The sequence below is a fragment of the Brachypodium distachyon genome, chromosome 3 (assembly GCF_000005505.3).
Source record: "Brachypodium distachyon strain Bd21 chromosome 3, Brachypodium_distachyon_v3.0, whole genome shotgun sequence".
NCBI lineage: Eukaryota > Viridiplantae > Streptophyta > Magnoliopsida > Poales > Poaceae > Brachypodium > Brachypodium distachyon.
In genome coordinates, this window is record NC_016133.3 from 31,844,117 (window position 1) to 31,860,465 (window position 16,349).

The following is a 16,349-nucleotide window of genomic DNA, read 5'->3' on the forward strand; positions in this document are numbered from 1 at the left end:
TGCAGCTCGTCCATCGTCTTGCCAGACAATTTATCCTTCCACTTGTGCTTTATGAAATCCCCAAAACCTTCATGCGTCTCCCACATCTTCTCATACCGGAAGCAACACTCGATCCGAACACGACTTCCCTGAGTTGGTTCAGTCATCTTTAGAAGAATCGGGCAATGGTCAGATTGTGCCGCAGTTAGGTGAAACATTGCCGCAAACGGGAATCTAGACCACCATGAGGTAGACGCCAGTGCCCTGTCCAGTCGGACACGCGTATATGTGCCTCCACGCACCCTTTTCTCAAACGTCCAGTTATTACCGTTAAAGCCCAGATTGCATAGTCCGCAGGCATCGACCGCCTCTCGAAAACCAGCCATCTATGCTGAGTCTCTTTCCCCCACACCAAAGTGCTCATCTTGTAGTAGTACTTCATTAAAGTCCCCGATGCATGTCCATGAAAGGGCAGATTCACTTCGCAAGAAGCGAAGGAGCTCCCACGTCTTGTTCCTTTCTCGAACATTAGCTTCTCCATATATGCAAGTCAGGCGCCAAGGCTCTTCAGTTCCTGCCTTGACAATCATATCAATATGATACTGCGAGTAGTGAATTAAATTCATGGAGAGATCATTATTTCAGTACATAGCCAAGCCTCCACTCCTACCACTACTACTAACTGCAAAACAATTCTGAAAATCTAAAGTGAAAGATAAATTCTGGGCCCTCGTGTTCGCGACCTGAGTCTCCTGAAGACACAAAATAGAGGGGGCAAAACGTCGCACCAAAGTACGGAGCTCGCGAACTGTCACGTCATTGCCAATCCTGAGATAGTTCCAGCTTAAAATATTCATTGCTCCCAGACAGCGAGGAAACGGAGAACTCGCGGTGACCAGAGCAGGAGATTGACGTCCGCCTAAATCGAGTGCAGAAGAACCTTGACGGGAGTTGGAACCGATCTTGATCGGTAGGAAAAGCTTGACGGTGGAAACACACCAGCAAAAAAACCTTAAATGGATAATCTCAATCATATCAAAACGACGGCAAGAAAAAATCACCGCTGGGATCAGTGGGAGGAGATGGACTCACCGCCGGGATCGACGGGAGTAGACTAAGTCACGGCGACGCCGTGATCGCCCGGATCTTCTGTAATTTTTAAGTGGCGCTGTTGCTGCTGGAACGAGTACCGATTCGATCTTGCTGGCTCCTTCTCTGTTTTTTCTTTTTTTCTTTATTACCTCCTTCTTTCGCTCACCGCAAAGCCCATTTCATTTCAGCCCACGCCTATTTCTCCCCCAAACCCTCGCACTCCTCTGGCCAAACCGGAGCGCCCGCACCACAATGCAGCGCCTCCTCCCTCCCCGCCGCAGCTTGCTCCGCCGCCTCTCCTCGGCCGCCGAGGCTTCCTCGCCTCCCTCCCATCCACCCCAGAGCCCGCTCGCCGACTCCCTGTACCACCGCGTCGCAGCAGTCGCGATCCCGCGCCTGCAGCTGACCCCCGTTCTGGAGCAATGGGCGTTCGCCGAGGACCGCCCCGTCGAGAAGCACGAGCTCCAGGCTATCATCAAGAAGCTCATCCGACTCCGCCGCTTCTCCCATGCGCTCGAGGTCCCTGGCAAACGATCACCTTATCAGCCCCCAGCGCCGAATTGAAATCTGTTTCTGCGCGCAACTCACCTGCTGATTCTCTGTGCTCTTCGCAGATGTCCATGTGGATGACCGACCGCCGCTATTTCCCTCTGAAGCCGGGCGACGTCGCGTACCGGCTAGAGCTGATCAGCAAGGTGCACGGTCTCAAGAGCGCGGTGGAGTACTTCGGGGGGCTGTCCAAAGAGATTAAGAAATCGCAGTGCTACGGATCCCTATTGAAATGCTACGCGGAGGCAAAGTTTGTAGAGGAGGCTGAGAAGTTCTTCGGGGAGATGCAGGAGATGGGGATGATGAGTTCCTACCCTTACAATGTGATGATGAAGCTTTATTGGGAGACCGGGCAGGTTGAGAAGGTGCGCACCATGTACCGGGCAATGGAAGAGAGTGGCATCAAGCCTGATTTGTTCACTATCGATATTCTGCTGACCGTATATAAAGCTTCTGGAGATTTGGAGGGGATTGAGGAAGTTCTTGAGAAGGCCAAGCCGCGTGAGAACCTTGTGGGTTGGCATTCATATGCCATTGTAGCCAGCGCTTTCATGAAAGCTGGGCTGCAAGGAAAGGCGTTGCAGGCTCTTCAGGAATCAGAAAAGCGGATTGATCCGAAGAATGGTAGGGTTGCATATGGATTCTTGCTCTCCATGTGTGCTGATTCAGGAATGCGGAGTGAGGTGGACCGGATTTGGGATGTCTACAAGTCCAAAGTACCGACATGCAACTCGATGTACATGTGCAGGATAAGTGCGCTGCTTAAGATGAATGACACTGATGAAGCTGAGAAAGCCTTTCGAGAGTGGGAAAGCAGGTTTGTTCACCATGATTTCCGGTTAATAAACTTACTGCTAAATGGTTACTGCGCAGAAGGTCTTATGGAGAAGGCAGAAGCTCTCGTGGATGAAGCCATCACCAAAGGGAGGATGCCTTATGCTAATACTTGGTATAAGTTGGCTGCTGGATTTTTTAAGGATGGCCAAGTGTTAAAAGCAGTGGATCTGACAAGGAAGGCTCTTGCTTCCGCAACTTCCGGATGGGAACCTGACCTGACAAATGTGCTAATGAGTCTGGACCATTTCATGGAGCAAAAGAATGTCGAAGCAGCAGAGGAGATGGCAAGCCTGCTACGGAGTTTGGTTCCATTGACGAGGGATGTTTACCATAGTTTACTGAAGACATATGTTCATGCAGGAATGCCAGTGTCAGACTTGCTTGATCGCATGAATGAAGATGGTTTTGAGGCTGACCAAGAGACAGATAGGATCCTCGCTAGACTGTGCAAGTAGATATGCGCTGCTTATTTCCTTTGGCAGATAGTTGCTAACCCGTCCACTTGTTAATTGACTTTACTCCACTGCTTAATGCTTATCAAGACGCTGCAATTCACTATCTTCTTCCCCGCAAAAAAAAATTCACTATCTTCTATGCGACAGCCTCATAGGGCAGTGGGGATATCAAATATACCCTTGGCATATGCTCATTGAAATTTATGGAGATTTGTACTTTTGTTAGGATAAGATAAGATATTATGTAATGTAGGTCCAGTTATTCCAGTAGTCTCACAAATAATTCTTTTAAGCCAATCTCCTTGACTCCATCTCTCACATCATGAATTGGAACCATTTTTCTGAAGATGTCCGTCTGCTTAATTTTCTTGATTTCTTCATCAAATTCTTACACTTAAACCCTAACTGCTCCTCTCCTTTCCCCCTTGTTTTGCATTCAAAGTTCCGATTGGAACATGTCTGACAGAAGCTGATAGCCTAATTAATGCCTTGTACAACGAACTACAGATATGATTCTGAAGAGATGTGTGCAGATCTCATGAAAGGCATCTTGCTGTTGTACATTGCAAGGTAACCTTTGGTTCTTCTCATGAAAACCCTTTTGCTCACGCACAAGCGCCTGGTTTGTTCCTGAAAAACAGTCGACGCGTCAGCCGTCCGATGGGTTCAATTTCTCGCTGGGTACTCCAACCGCTTGACCGCTTCTTCCTTCTGCCCACCCGTTGACCACTCAGAGCTCGAGAAAACAAAAGGAAAGGGGAAATGAGAGGCGGCGCACTCCCGTCGCAGGAGAGAGGAGACGCGGATGTGGAGGTTCGCCGGGAGGGGGAAGGGCACAGCGGAGGCGCGTCGAGGAATAGGAAGGGGTGGCGTGCTCGTCGGCGGCGGAGGCTGCTTCTGTCCCCGCCCGGTGAGCACCATTGGAGGGGGCTGGAAGAGCAGGAGGTAAGTATTCCTGGCCATCGTCCTCCTCATCTCCTACCTCCGGCCGATGTCCATGCGCCTGCCCCCCAATCTCCGCCCCTATGTCCTCCATCTCCAGCTCCGCCCCCCCTCCTCCTTCTCTCCTGCCAGTTCAACTGTCGTCCGTGCGCCCAGCCTCTCTCTGATGTGATTCCGTCCACGACTCGTAATGGGGATTTTTTTGTGTGCTCTTACTTGTGCTGTAACATGTATTTGTGGTGCTTTTGGCCGTCTGTGGAAGATGCAATTGACCTGACTTGAGAGTGAATTTTACTTTAATCTACATAAGTAGTGGTTTATCTGTGCCACACATTTCATAGGGGGTGGCCGTTGGCAGTGAATTTTGCTTTTCATGTACACTAGCGTCAGATTGAACTTTACCTGGAAGAGACATTAGTTGTGTTTGTACATGTGACTTTTTTGTTGTTCTACCTTGAGAGCAAGGCATATTTGCAGAATTATTTTTCTATTTGCATTATCATGAGGGTTATGTCATTTATGGGGCTATCATTGCTTGTTTCATCCCTTGAAAATTTTGCTCTAACAGAACCATAAATTGGTACTGTGAGTTTTGATTTCTGAATTTTGATAGACTAGAAGGTGTTGTAGCAAAACACAAAGTAGCATATCGTTTTAGCATGTGTTAATTTGAACATATTACCTAGAAAGAAGACTAGCTTCTTTGTACTAGTTCAATGTTTTTGCTCTTTACAGGGAACAACACACATGCAACCACATTTTTGTAGCGCAATCGGCTAATTGGTGACACTGGGACCTTCTGATTGCTCATTCATATATACTATTAAGTGTCAGTGCGTGTTCATTTGTGCTTCCCTTTTTTTCTCATTGATGTTGGGTAGTATACCTGTGCTGATTAGGAAACATACACTGATAGACAAAGGATTTACCTTAAGTGACTTGCTAACTAGTCATTGCTACACATGCCTTTGATTTACTGCTCTTTGTCTTTAGTCGTTGATGTGAGATGGTCCTCTCAACTATTATACTCCACACGCCTTTGATTTTTTGGTGGGAATTTTCAGTGATTTTTGCCCACTGTTCTTTCTTCACTTAATTTGATAGAAGTTAGGCTAGGTTGCACTAGGGTAATGCCGAGAAGTCTATTTTTGAGAAGCTCTCTGTTTATCAGCTTGAAGACTCTTCCACTTGTTGTATATATATTTTTTAGGCGATTATGGTTATCCATCAATGTATTTTGTCTGCATTTAGAGGGGATATTCTCCATGTTCAAAGAGGAAAAAGATGAAGCGAAAATACAAACATAAAATCGTAATTACTTGTGTCTATCAGTTTTACAAGGAAGGCACTGCAACCTCTTTAACTGAAACTTTTGCATACATGTCAATTAAGGTCTTTTATGATTTGTGGTAATTCTAATTTCTCTTTGTATGAAATCTGGGCTTATCATTTCAGTCTGTCTAGGGACATCAGTTATGTCACTTGTGTGTTATTAAGTGGTGTTCGGTTTCAGTTAGCTAATTTTAGTGATTGAAATTGGGTTTTTCTGTGTACAGTCAAAAGGCGAGAGAAGCTTTTGGAGGGGATTTATGCTGCCTAAAGGGGACAAGCTCTGCCTAAGATTTGTAGCTTTTGGTTTGCTGTAAGGTTATTCACACACACACACACACTATTTTTCTAATTTTCAGATCTTTTTGAGTCATTTGGTTTTGTTTCGATTTGGTTTCTGCTAGACGTTGTTGCAGAAAAAAGAAGATTTTGGCCTGATTTTGTTTCTGATGCACTCGCTTGTAGGACGCAATGAGGCGGAGGGACGAGGGATGGGAGCAGCGGCGTGGACGGTGAGACCAGTAAGCAGTGATTCTCTGCAAGACGCTCATGGCGTCCGACACCAGCACGCACGGCACCACCCTTCTAATTTAATTGCAATTACTCAATGCCTTGCACAATTGCATCACCCTTCTAATTTAATTGCAATACTGTTAACTTTTTGCAATTCCAATTGTTGCCAGCTGCAATTGCAGTTTCATTTTTGGGTTTATAGGTGTTTTTCACCAATATTTGGACTTCACTGCAAGATGTTTGGTGCAAAATAGTGTTCTGGGCCCTCATTTGTGTTCTATCCACTTACGTTTTTGTTTTTTCTCAGCTCCCCTTCTGTTTATCATTCCCTCTTCAATTGACTTGAAAGGATTTCACAAATTTATGTGAAACAAACTAGTAGGACCCATTTTTTGTACTAAGTTTTGCACTGCCCTTTTAATGCAAATTTGTTTCTTTTCTGTTTTGCACTACTGATTGCAGCTCCAGCCTTTCTCATTCTCAAAACCGTTCATGACTCTCTTAATATCTTGAATGCAATTTTTTGCACCTGAAGTTTTGCCGATTGCGGTTCTATTTTTATGGTTTTCTGCACGTGTATCCTTGCTGATTGCAGTTTTTCTATTTTTGAAATTGCATCCAATCTAATTTCAGGGGTTGGTTTTGCTCCCATAGCTTTGCTGATTGTAGTCCTTACAAAGTGCAATTGCATTGCATTTATATTGAAATTGCTCGCAATCTACTACCTCCTAAATTGTTGTCGTGGTTTTAGTTTAAATTTGTACTACAACCACGACAATAATTTAGGTTCGGAGGGAGTTTTTTTTTTTTACTGAAATTGCATGTCTTCGCAGCTGCAATTCCAGCTTGGAGTTAGTGCAATTATCTTATTTGCTTAAGACCGATTTCCTTGCTGTATTGCACGTTTTTTACTGAAAAGGTACAAAATTTCTATTTTTTCCTTGTTGCCATTCCTTTGTTGGTGCCATATCTTGACAGAAACCTGCATGTACTTTAATACTTGCAATTGAGCATGTTATCAAATGCAATCGCAGATGTTTAAAACTGGCATTGCAGCCCAGTATGTTTGTTCCTTCATTTTTGTCGATTGTGACTTCTGTTTCTTTTTCTTAGATGGATCTACTTATGTTGTATGGACAGTTTGACGAGGGAAGGTAGAGTTTTCCTCAAATCATCAATGAACATGTACTCATTTTCTCTTTGCCTTGCTGTGATCTCTTTGTTGGTGTCATATTTTAACTGAATTTGCATGTCTTTGACTTCTTGCAATCGAGCATTGTATCAAATGCAATTGCAGTTGTTTAATACTGGAATTGCAGCCCAATATGTTTGTTGCTTCATTTTGTCGATTGTGACTGATGTTTCTGTTGCTTAGATTGATCTACTTATGTTGCATGGACAGTTTGATGAGGGAAGGTAGAGTTTTCCTTGAATCGGCAATGAACAGGTACTCATTTTCTGTTTTGCCTTGCTGTGATCTGTTTGTTGGTGTCATTTATTTAACTTAAATTGCATGTACTTTACTACTCGCAATCAAGCATTGTATGAAATGCAATTGCAGTTGTTTAATACTGGAATTGCAGCCAGTAATTTTGTTCATTACTTTTTGATTCTGAGTTTTATCTAGATGATGTTTGAATTTGTCACTCAGTCAGTGTAGTGTGTTTCCCCTTACCATAGGTGAATGCATGATTCTGGTATTATGAGGCTGGCTTTTAAACCATTAGGTGCATGTTTTTCTTAGAACATGTTTCTTTATGTGTCTTGTTTCTTTTAAACGAGCAGATGACTGGTTTTATTTGAATTTTCAGGCGCCTGTTTTTCTTTCAGAAATTAGGTGACTGCTTTTTGGTCAGAAATCAGGCGCCTGTTTTGGTATCTAAAAACAGGCGCCTGCTGTATAGACAGACCCGAAAACCCTTTTGCTCAGACCCCATGAAAATACACTGGTGTTTTTTTTTCATCTCGACAGATGATATGCTTGAATATGGTAGGGAGGGCAGAAACCCCGACTGAGGCCTAAGCAAATGCTGGATTAGTCTGCACGTTGTGCCTGATATGGCGTGCAAGTTAGGCCTGGCATTGAACGCTTGATCTAGCCAACACCATGGTCCTGCCACACCAGCTACAGATATGATTCTGAAGAGATGTATGCAGATCTCATGAAAGGCATCTTGCCGTAGTACATTGCACGGTAACCTTTGATTCTTCTCGTAAAAATACACTGCTGTGTTTTTTTCCATCTCGACAGATGATATTCTTGAATATGGTAGAGAGGGCAGAACCCCAGACTGGGGCCTAAGCAAAGGCTGGATTGGTCTGCAAGTTGGGCCTGATATGGCTGCAAGGCCTGGCATCGAACGCTTGATCTAGCCAACACCATTGTCCAGCCAAACCAGTCGGGTGGAATCATGATTCGGATCACTTCTGGAAGACTAGGTAAGCTTGGAAAGAACAATTTGAGTGGCTGGAAATATTTCTGAATTCGTGTTGATACTAGCTCATCAAAGTTGACAGTGGCATATGATGTACAGTTGGCATTTGAAAACTCAGTTTGATTCATGTAAATGGGATCATGTAAGATTACGCTGATCAAAGAATTACCTTCTCGTGCCGCGGTGACGCCGTGGTCCTTTTTACTGATGTTCAGTCTGATTTTGATTGTATCTTACCAACGGAGTGCCTGAGCTGCCATGGTGGAGGCATGTGACGGCCAAATTCTTTGTTCTTTTCTTCAAGCAACAGATACGTATTCCCTGTTTCTCTCTACGGTTTCTTGGAAACCATGTGATGTTTTTGCTGTTGATTTGATCTTTACGGATAATGGGCCTTGTCCAGTCAGCGACTCATCAGCCACCTTCAGTCCATGAACACCATGTGGTGCTGAATGAGTTCTGCATCTTAAACACGCACGATATTGTCTTTTAATTTTAACATGGCATATGTGTATACTGCTGTATAATTTTTGCAAGTGCAGCTTATTAACATGTCGCACAACGATGAACTAGTGGTCTTTTTTTTTCTCGAAATACACTAATCTTTACTATTTCTTAATTTGCAGTTGCGTCCGTAATAGGCTCGTCCGTGGTAAGCTCGTACGTCGCCCCAAATTACAGAAATTACATCCGTGGGCTGCCGTCTGAACTCCCGAATCGTTTTTTCTTTCTCTCGCATCTCGCCCAGCCCGCTGCCCGCATGCCGCCGCTGCTCCCTGCCCCACGCGCCGCCGCCGCCGCCCACCAGCCTCTCCTCTCGGTCCCTTCCTCTCCGTCACCATCCCTCCCGCGCCCCGTCCCTCCATGTGCCGGTCCACGCCGCCGCCGCGCCATCCCTTCCCACCTCGATCCCCGGCCTCCGGGCCCTCGTCCCCGCCGTTCTAACGGCGCCAGTCGCCGTGGTGCTCGCCATCGCACCACAGCGCCTCCCCTGCCACCTCCCACGTGCCCCCGACCCCCGTTTCTGCCCGGGGCTCCGCGCCAGCGACCCCGCCAACCAACTCGTTGACGCCGCCCCTGTCATCCAGCGCGTGGTCCGCCGGGATCCCACAGCCAACTCGCCCACCGTGAGATGTCGTCGAAAGCCGCCGCTTCTCCGTCACCGCCGCCAGCACTGAAGCTCCTCCGCCCAGAACGCAAAGGTGCTCGCCCCTATCTCTCCCTACAACCCTGATCCCCAAACCTGAGACTGAATCCGCCGCAGCAGCGTGCCTGCTCAGTTCGCCGCCATCCGTGGGGCGCATCCTTGGTCCAACGCCGCATCCTTAATTGGTCTGGCGTCGCCGCTCAACTGGATGCAAATGGTGGTTTGCCTACCCACCAACTGTTCGTTCATTTGCCTTAGAGGATAGGTTGAACGACAAATTCATTTCTTATCTGTCAATAGATGACCCTGAACGAGATATTGGACTTCTTTCACCCCTGTTGGCGTGAGATCCAAGCTAATCCCGTGAGTTTTTCGCTCTACAATTCTATTGGCTCAATTAGTGTGCAAGCATCTGGGGAAAGCATTCTGAATCACGTCTCCTCGCTAATTTCTCTGCTAACCCCGTGAGTTTTTCGCTCTACAATTCTATTGGCTGAATTAGTGTGCAGGCATTCATTTACTTCACACCATTTGCTTGTTTGGTACCGGTATATATTTCACTTTATGATGTTTCAAATGAATCATATAAATGTATGTGCTAAGCAAGCGACCTCCGTAGTAATTCTTCTCAGTGATATGTCCCAAGGTTTATATAAATTAACATACTCGCTTAGTCCCATATTAAGTGCCGAAATATTACATGTATCAAAACTCTTTTTAGCTATAGATACATCCATATTGGGACAAATTTGAGTCACTTAATATGATAGTTTCTAGAAGCTACAAGACAACAGAATAATCTCTTCTAAGCTTGATATCAAATCACCTTTTAGAAACTTCTTGCACTATTAATAGATGATGATGTTTGTCATGTTGCGACATCAGTTTTTAAATGTTTCCTTCAGACTTCAAGTTATTCCATTTGTTCTGTCTTGTCCTATTATGAGGAGGTTTCAGGCTTTCACCAATCGGTTTCTAATGTCGACGACATCTAGGAAAGTTAGAAAGAGGTCCGACTATGCAAGAATGGCATTTTGACAAATTGATTCATTTGAGATGATTTACTTATGCAAGTGAATTTGTCTGAATAGGATCCATGACAATGTTTCCAATATGTAAAAAATATTGATCAATTTCTGCTCATTCTCATGTTCAGTCAATTTTTAGGCTGTAGATATACTGTCCAAGAGAATCAGTGTCAAGGAGCTTTTGTATGCTGATGAGTTTATTATTAAATCATTAATATAGAGTAATGACTTGTTATCTGATAAATAATGACTAAACATTAGTCTTTTCATGTTTGTCATTTGTCTTATTAAGTGACAGCATGTTTATTTCTCCGTTGCAACGCCCGGACACTCAACTAGTTACCTATTATATATCAATATATGAGTACTTAGTACATTATTTGAAAGATATGTTTGTCATTTTTCGATGGGAGACGCGTTTAGGTTTGGCATAAGCAATAGCAGGATCTCTCAAGAATCTGGTATGAACAAGCTTCACGTTAAGTAAAGAGGATCCGTCTCCCCATCGATCATGGCTGCTGCCTGCCTACAATGCCAAGCTGTCCGTGATGGCGCCAAAATTATGAGATCCGGACCACGCCGCTCAAAACATTGCCGCCTCCGTGTTTTTAGTTTTCACTCCGAAGTCCGAAGGCTAAGTAGTGTTTGTTCTGAGCGAGGTGGAATGAAACGGAACGGTTCTATTCTTATAGGAATGGAATGTAATGGAACGGTTCTACTTTTCTATATCCTAAGAACCAAACACTTAGATCATTGGTTCTACTTAGAACCAACTCATTCCTACATTTTTGAGGAATGAGATGGTTAGGCATATTGAGGGAATATTCCTTTTTGAGGAACCATATGGTTCCATTTCACTTCTCTGTGTTCTAAGAACCAAACACATGAATCATCTCAACTTTTGAAACCATTCCATTACATTCCAGTTCATGATTTCAACCAAACACTACCTAAATCTCTAGGCCTTGAACTATTTGCCGATCTACCCGCAAATAACGATATATTTTCCGAAATTAAAGCACGAAATACATGCACAGATGCACTGATGTGCATTTAGCAACAACGATTGAACTACGCAGTGCGCACTGATGCGACACCGGAGTTTCACGAGTCCATGCTTTCGCCCTGATTTCGATAAAGAAGTGGTAAGAGCATCTCCAGCCGCGCTCCCAATTTGGCGTCCGGCCTGCCACTTTTTTAGGCCGTATGGGGGGGGCGTCGGCGGGTTTTGTTTTTAAGGTCAAGCCGTTTCCCAGCCGGCGCCCCCAAACGCCTCCCCAAAGCAAATTTTACAAATATTGCAAATTGAAACAAGCACATTTATTTGATAAGTTTTGAATCACATTTCAAACAAATTTAATCAAATTCAATCAAATAAATAAGAAAAACTAAACGTTTCCTTGGAGCCTCCACAAATGCTCGACCAGATCATCTTGAAGCTGCTGATGAGTACCGGCGTCTCGAATTTCTTGCCGCCGGCCGAGGAAAGCAGCAAAGGCGGCCGGCACCTGGTGATTGACATTGGCTAGAGAACCCATCCGTTCATACGGTTCAGTGTCAAACACTGGACATTCCCGCTCACTCTCGATGATCATGTCGTGCATGATCACACAGGCAGTCATGACCTCCCACATCTGATCTTTCGACCAAGTGAGAGCAGGGTATCGGACGATGGCAAATCGAGCCCGCAACACACCAAATGCCCGCTCGACATCTTTTCTGCATGCTTCTTGTTGCATGGCAAACCAAGATCTTGCTCCTCCTGCGGGTGCGTTTGAGATTGTCTTCACAAAGGTCGACCATCTTGGATAGATGCCATCTGCCAGGTAGTATCCCTTATTGTACACGGCCATTGATCTCATAGTTCACTGGAGGAGCAGTGCCTTCAACAAGCTTGGCAAACACATTCGAGCATTGCAGCACATTGATGCCATTGTGCGATCGTGCCATACCGAAGAAGGCATGCCAAATCCACAAATCCTAATCGGCCACCGCCTCAAGCACCACACTACATGATCCTTTGTGGCTTTTATGCATGCCCTGGTGTGCAAATGGATAGTTCTTCCATGACCAATGCATACAGTCGATGCTGCCAAGCATACCTGGGAATCCTCTTTCTGCATTCTGTGCCATGATCCGAGCTGTGTCTTCTGCGGTGGGTGTCCTCAAGTACTGCTCTCCAAACACCGCCACAATTGCCCTACAGAACCTGTTCATCCAATCGATGACCGTGGACTCGGCCATGCGGAGGTAGTCGTCCTGTGCATCGGCAGGAATTCCATAAGCAAGCAATCGGAGGGATACCGTGCATTTCTGAATTGATGTGAAACCGAGTGTGCCGACGGCGTCCCTCTTCAATTTGAAGTAATCGTCATAGTCCCGGAGGTACTCGGCGATCTTCAAAAAAAGCTTCCGAGACATTCTGAATCGGCGCCGAAAGATCACATCGTTGTGCAATGGATCATCGGCGAAGTAGTCGGCATACAACATGCAGTAGCCTTCCATCCTTTGCCTCGCCTTGCTCTTGCGGTGGCCCTTCCTCGATCCTCCCCTTCCGGCGGCTCTGCATCTTCGGCGATGAGGGCGAGAAGCGACGAGACGATGAGTTGATGCTCCTGTTCGCCGCCGGAGGCAGCATCATCGGCAGCGGCGACTTCCTCGTCAAAAAGCGCGGCGAGCATCTCTTCGTCGTCCGAATCCATGGCCTTGGCAAATCGCCGAACACCTTGACGGCAAGAAGCGAGGAGGTGGCCGTTGGGTGGGCACCGAGGCGGTGCTGGAACTGGCCGGCGGTGGACGGCGGAACTGGAACTGCGGCGGCAAGGTAAGATCTATGCGGCGGCAGGTTCGGGGGTGGAAGTCGCCGGTGAGAGGAGTGGTTCCGGCGGCGATTTGGGGTAAATCGGGGCAAACAGGGTGCGTTTTTGGGGTTGTGCCGCTGACAGTGCTGGCCCGCGTGGTTTTGCGCCCCAGCCGGCGCCCCCGCTCGCCCCCCTGTGGGTTGGGTTCGGCCTAGGACGCCGGATGAAAAAACAAATTGAGAAGAGTGGCTGGGTCGGATTTTAAGCTCCGGCGCCCCCAAACCCATTTAGAAGGCCTTTAAGTGGCGCGGCTAGAGATGCTCTAACAGGACCATGCTGATTATACGCTGCAAGGCAGAAACAATATTGTTTCTCTCTTTTGGTACATGACAGTCACTGTCACGGCAGCAGCTGCCGTACGTCAGGTGATCCATTTTTCAAGCAAGAGTGCCAATTAGAGAGAAAAAAAAGTGCTAATTAAGCCAAAGATAGCTCTCGGTGTAAAATGTGGTGGTAGATGGCAGTAAAGAAGTACTACAAAGAGAACCAATGACGTTTGAAAATTCCATAATTACGGAGTAATTTTGTATATGCTGTAGCATATCCATGGGACAAGGAATATTCCCCTAGGAAGCAACAATGATGCACAGATCTTACAAGGAATATTCCTATCAAAGAGCATACTGTATTAGTCTATTTTAGATACTACTATAAATGCTGCACGTACAGGAATTTTTTTGCCGTTGATTCTCCTGTACATGCATGACGGCAGAGTCCAACTAACATGTCGGATGGTGTTCTTCCTAGAAGCCACATTTTTCCACCTTTTCTTTGTCTAACCATACATGAGAGTATTATTGTTGCGTGTCTGTCTCTTGTGCGGTTAATATGACGGGAGTTTTGCCAAGTTGCCAGTTGCCACACACCGGCATCTGCAATCATCAACAACCATGTACACTTCCTCGCAAAAGTAAATCAAGTTCATCATCCAAACGAAAGTTTGTATATCTTCCCAATACATGCTAAGATGCACATCTTCAGACTTCTGGCACCACCTTCCAAAAAAATTCCCATCCTGGCATGAGCACGTGATTTTTCCTAATATCTCTGGCGGTGTGCAGGTGATCTAGGCGTTCTCTGCTGCGAAAGTTTTCCTTTTTGAGAACCATCCCTCTGAAAGCTTTCTTTTAGGAGCTCTCGTGAAAGATTTTGCCGAGAAGGAACTTGGCCACGTTCGTCTTGCGTTTGAGTAGATGGTGGTTTAAGTTCAGGTACGCGAGAAGAAGAAAAACGATGTTAAGCTTGTTCCAGAACGAGAAAATGTGAGGTGTCACGCCGATCTTGGTCAGCCCGACTCTCAGCCGGCCGTACGTGATTTTACGTGCGACGCCAAACTCGCGCCTGTATTGTGCATCGTTCTTTAACCCTGAATAAACTCATGTAAATCAAAAGGTAACACAAATCTTCCGCTAAAGAAAAGGTACTCCCTCCGATCATTTGTCGAAATATTACATATATCTAAATATATTTTGGACAAGATACATTCATATTTGAGCAAATTTGAAACAATTAATACGGATCTGAAACAATTAATACGGATCGGAGTGAGTAACACAAATTAATCTCATTTGCGGGCAATAGAGTTTCTTCGTACATACACATGTGCGTACTATTGAAACAATCTGCGTTCAATGCATGTGTACATGACTACATGTTCTACGGACTACGTACATCCTCTGTTCGTCACGAATTAACGTGCGACAACAATGCAATTCAATGCATGGAGTATGATCTATGTTTGGCTGCTATCTGCTTGTGCTCTTCTCGGCCGTCACAGCATCAAAGCAACGGATTTTACGGATGCGGTAATAGATCGAATCCGCCATCTGCGCAGAGCTGACCTAATTGATTCCACTTCACTTTACTAGTGGTGCTACTAACCTTCGCAAGGAAAATAAGCAAAGCCGATGTCTCGTTGGAGGATCGACACTACAATGTCTCCGGGCGATCAATGGACGAGCACGCGACCCCTGTGTCACGCTCCACGAAAATGCGGAAAAAAGGATTACCCAGAGCCTATACTACCTGTGCGCTTCTTCCGTCTGTGGGTTGACAATGCAAAGCTGGCCGACGGTCACGAGGGATTGACAAATCGCGTGAGGTGCACGTACACCGACCTGGCGACCTGCATGCCCATCACCACCAGGAGTCAAATGATCGTTCGTTCCATCCATTTCGTGGCAGAAAATCTCCGCCATCAATCTTTCTGGACCAAATTATACTCTCTCTCCGTTCCGAATATAATTGCTGTTGATGGTCAATTTTTTAAAAGTTTAACCAAGCTTCTACTAGTACGAAAAAGTATCAGACATATATAATGTCAAACCAAAATTGTATGATTATTTCATAATGTATCTAACGATATTTATTTGGCACCGTAGATGTTGATTTTTTTTTGTTATATGGTCAGTTAAAGTTTAGAAAATTTGACCATAAACAAAAGTTATAAGCCCTGCACTTTGGAAAGAATGGAGTAACAGTTTACATTAAAAAAGAAAAATAATAAAAATAAGATATTTGCATGGAAATATGATACATCTGACAGTGAGTTCGTGATTACTACCTTAGAAAAAAGGTCCGAATAGAAATAAAGAGAAACACTATGATGAATTGGTAAAGAATCAATCTTAATGCGGTGAACCGGTAAATGATTAAGAAAAACGTTAATCCTATTAAAACACGTCACCTTATTGTTTTTCTCACACACACACGCGTAAGTGATTATTATCTTTTCAGTTGGTTGGATTTGAGTTTTCAGTTGTTCAAGCCAGAGTTGGACGAGTCCCGTCATGTGGATTTCTTTTTCAACATAAACTAGCAAAAGAGGATGATAAACGGTTTGGAAACTTCCAGAATTCAAAACATCTTGGATGAAATTTTGGTAAAGTTAGAAAAAAATGTTCATTACAAAAAGAAAGTAAAGTTAGAACGAAACTCTGGAAAAAAAATAGAAGGGTCATTATGCCGAAAAATCATGCGTTTAGGACGAAACTTTGGTAAAAGTTTAAGGACAGAAGGTTCCACAATTCTCTCGCTGGAGGCTACCAGACGATTCCTGACGTGAGAGGTCTTTCTCCTTTTCTTTCCTTGGCGTGTTTTACTGGAACTGTACTTGATCCTCCTGCAGCATGTGGAGATATACGAGGAAAGACGACGTAACTTGTGGGACGTGAAACTTGGCG

General features: G+C 45.0%; 1 protein-coding gene and 1 long non-coding RNA gene across 18 annotated transcripts; both read left to right on the top strand.

Annotated features, from left to right (window-relative positions):
- The first annotated feature begins 1,269 nt into the window (after window positions 1-1,269).
- On the top strand, window positions 1,270-8,339 carry LOC100826667 (pentatricopeptide repeat-containing protein At2g20710, mitochondrial). Of its 17 annotated transcripts, none has more exons than XM_014901246.2 (6): window positions 1,270-1,590; window positions 1,686-3,482; window positions 5,411-5,501; window positions 5,649-6,850; window positions 7,072-7,143; window positions 7,669-8,339. In XM_014901246.2, the coding sequence occupies exons 1-2, from the start codon at window positions 1,324-1,326 to the stop codon at window positions 2,910-2,912; spliced, it is 1,494 nt and encodes a 497-aa protein (XP_014756732.1). In that variant the 5' UTR covers window positions 1,270-1,323; the 3' UTR covers window positions 2,913-3,482; window positions 5,411-5,501; window positions 5,649-6,850; window positions 7,072-7,143; window positions 7,669-8,339. The 17 variants fall into 17 exon arrangements, 15 of the variants coding, with proteins under 15 accessions (XP_014756732.1, XP_024317282.1, XP_014756740.1 ...); XM_024461514.1 differs by having other exon boundaries at window positions 7,948-8,339; XM_014901254.2 differs by having other exon boundaries at window positions 5,649-5,704.
- Window positions 8,340-8,846: 507 nt separating this feature from the next.
- LOC112271719 lies at window positions 8,847-11,219 on the top strand. Its single transcript, XR_002964992.1, has 2 exons — window positions 8,847-9,333; window positions 10,730-11,219. It is a non-coding gene; the product is annotated as an uncharacterized LOC112271719 (long non-coding RNA).
- The last annotated feature ends 5,130 nt before the right edge of the window (window positions 11,220-16,349 follow it).

What these genes read in the sequence shown, in the direction of transcription:
- LOC100826667 (XM_024461506.1), top strand. Translation starts at nt 1,324, where the DNA reads ATGCAGCGCCTCCTCCCTCCCCGCCGCAGCTTGCTCCGCCGCCTCTCC. An exon ending in GCTTCTCCCATGCGCTCGAG is followed by an intron (nt 1,591 to 1,685) that starts GTCCCTGGCAAA and finishes TGCTCTTCGCAG; the next exon opens with ATGTCCATGTGGATGACCGA.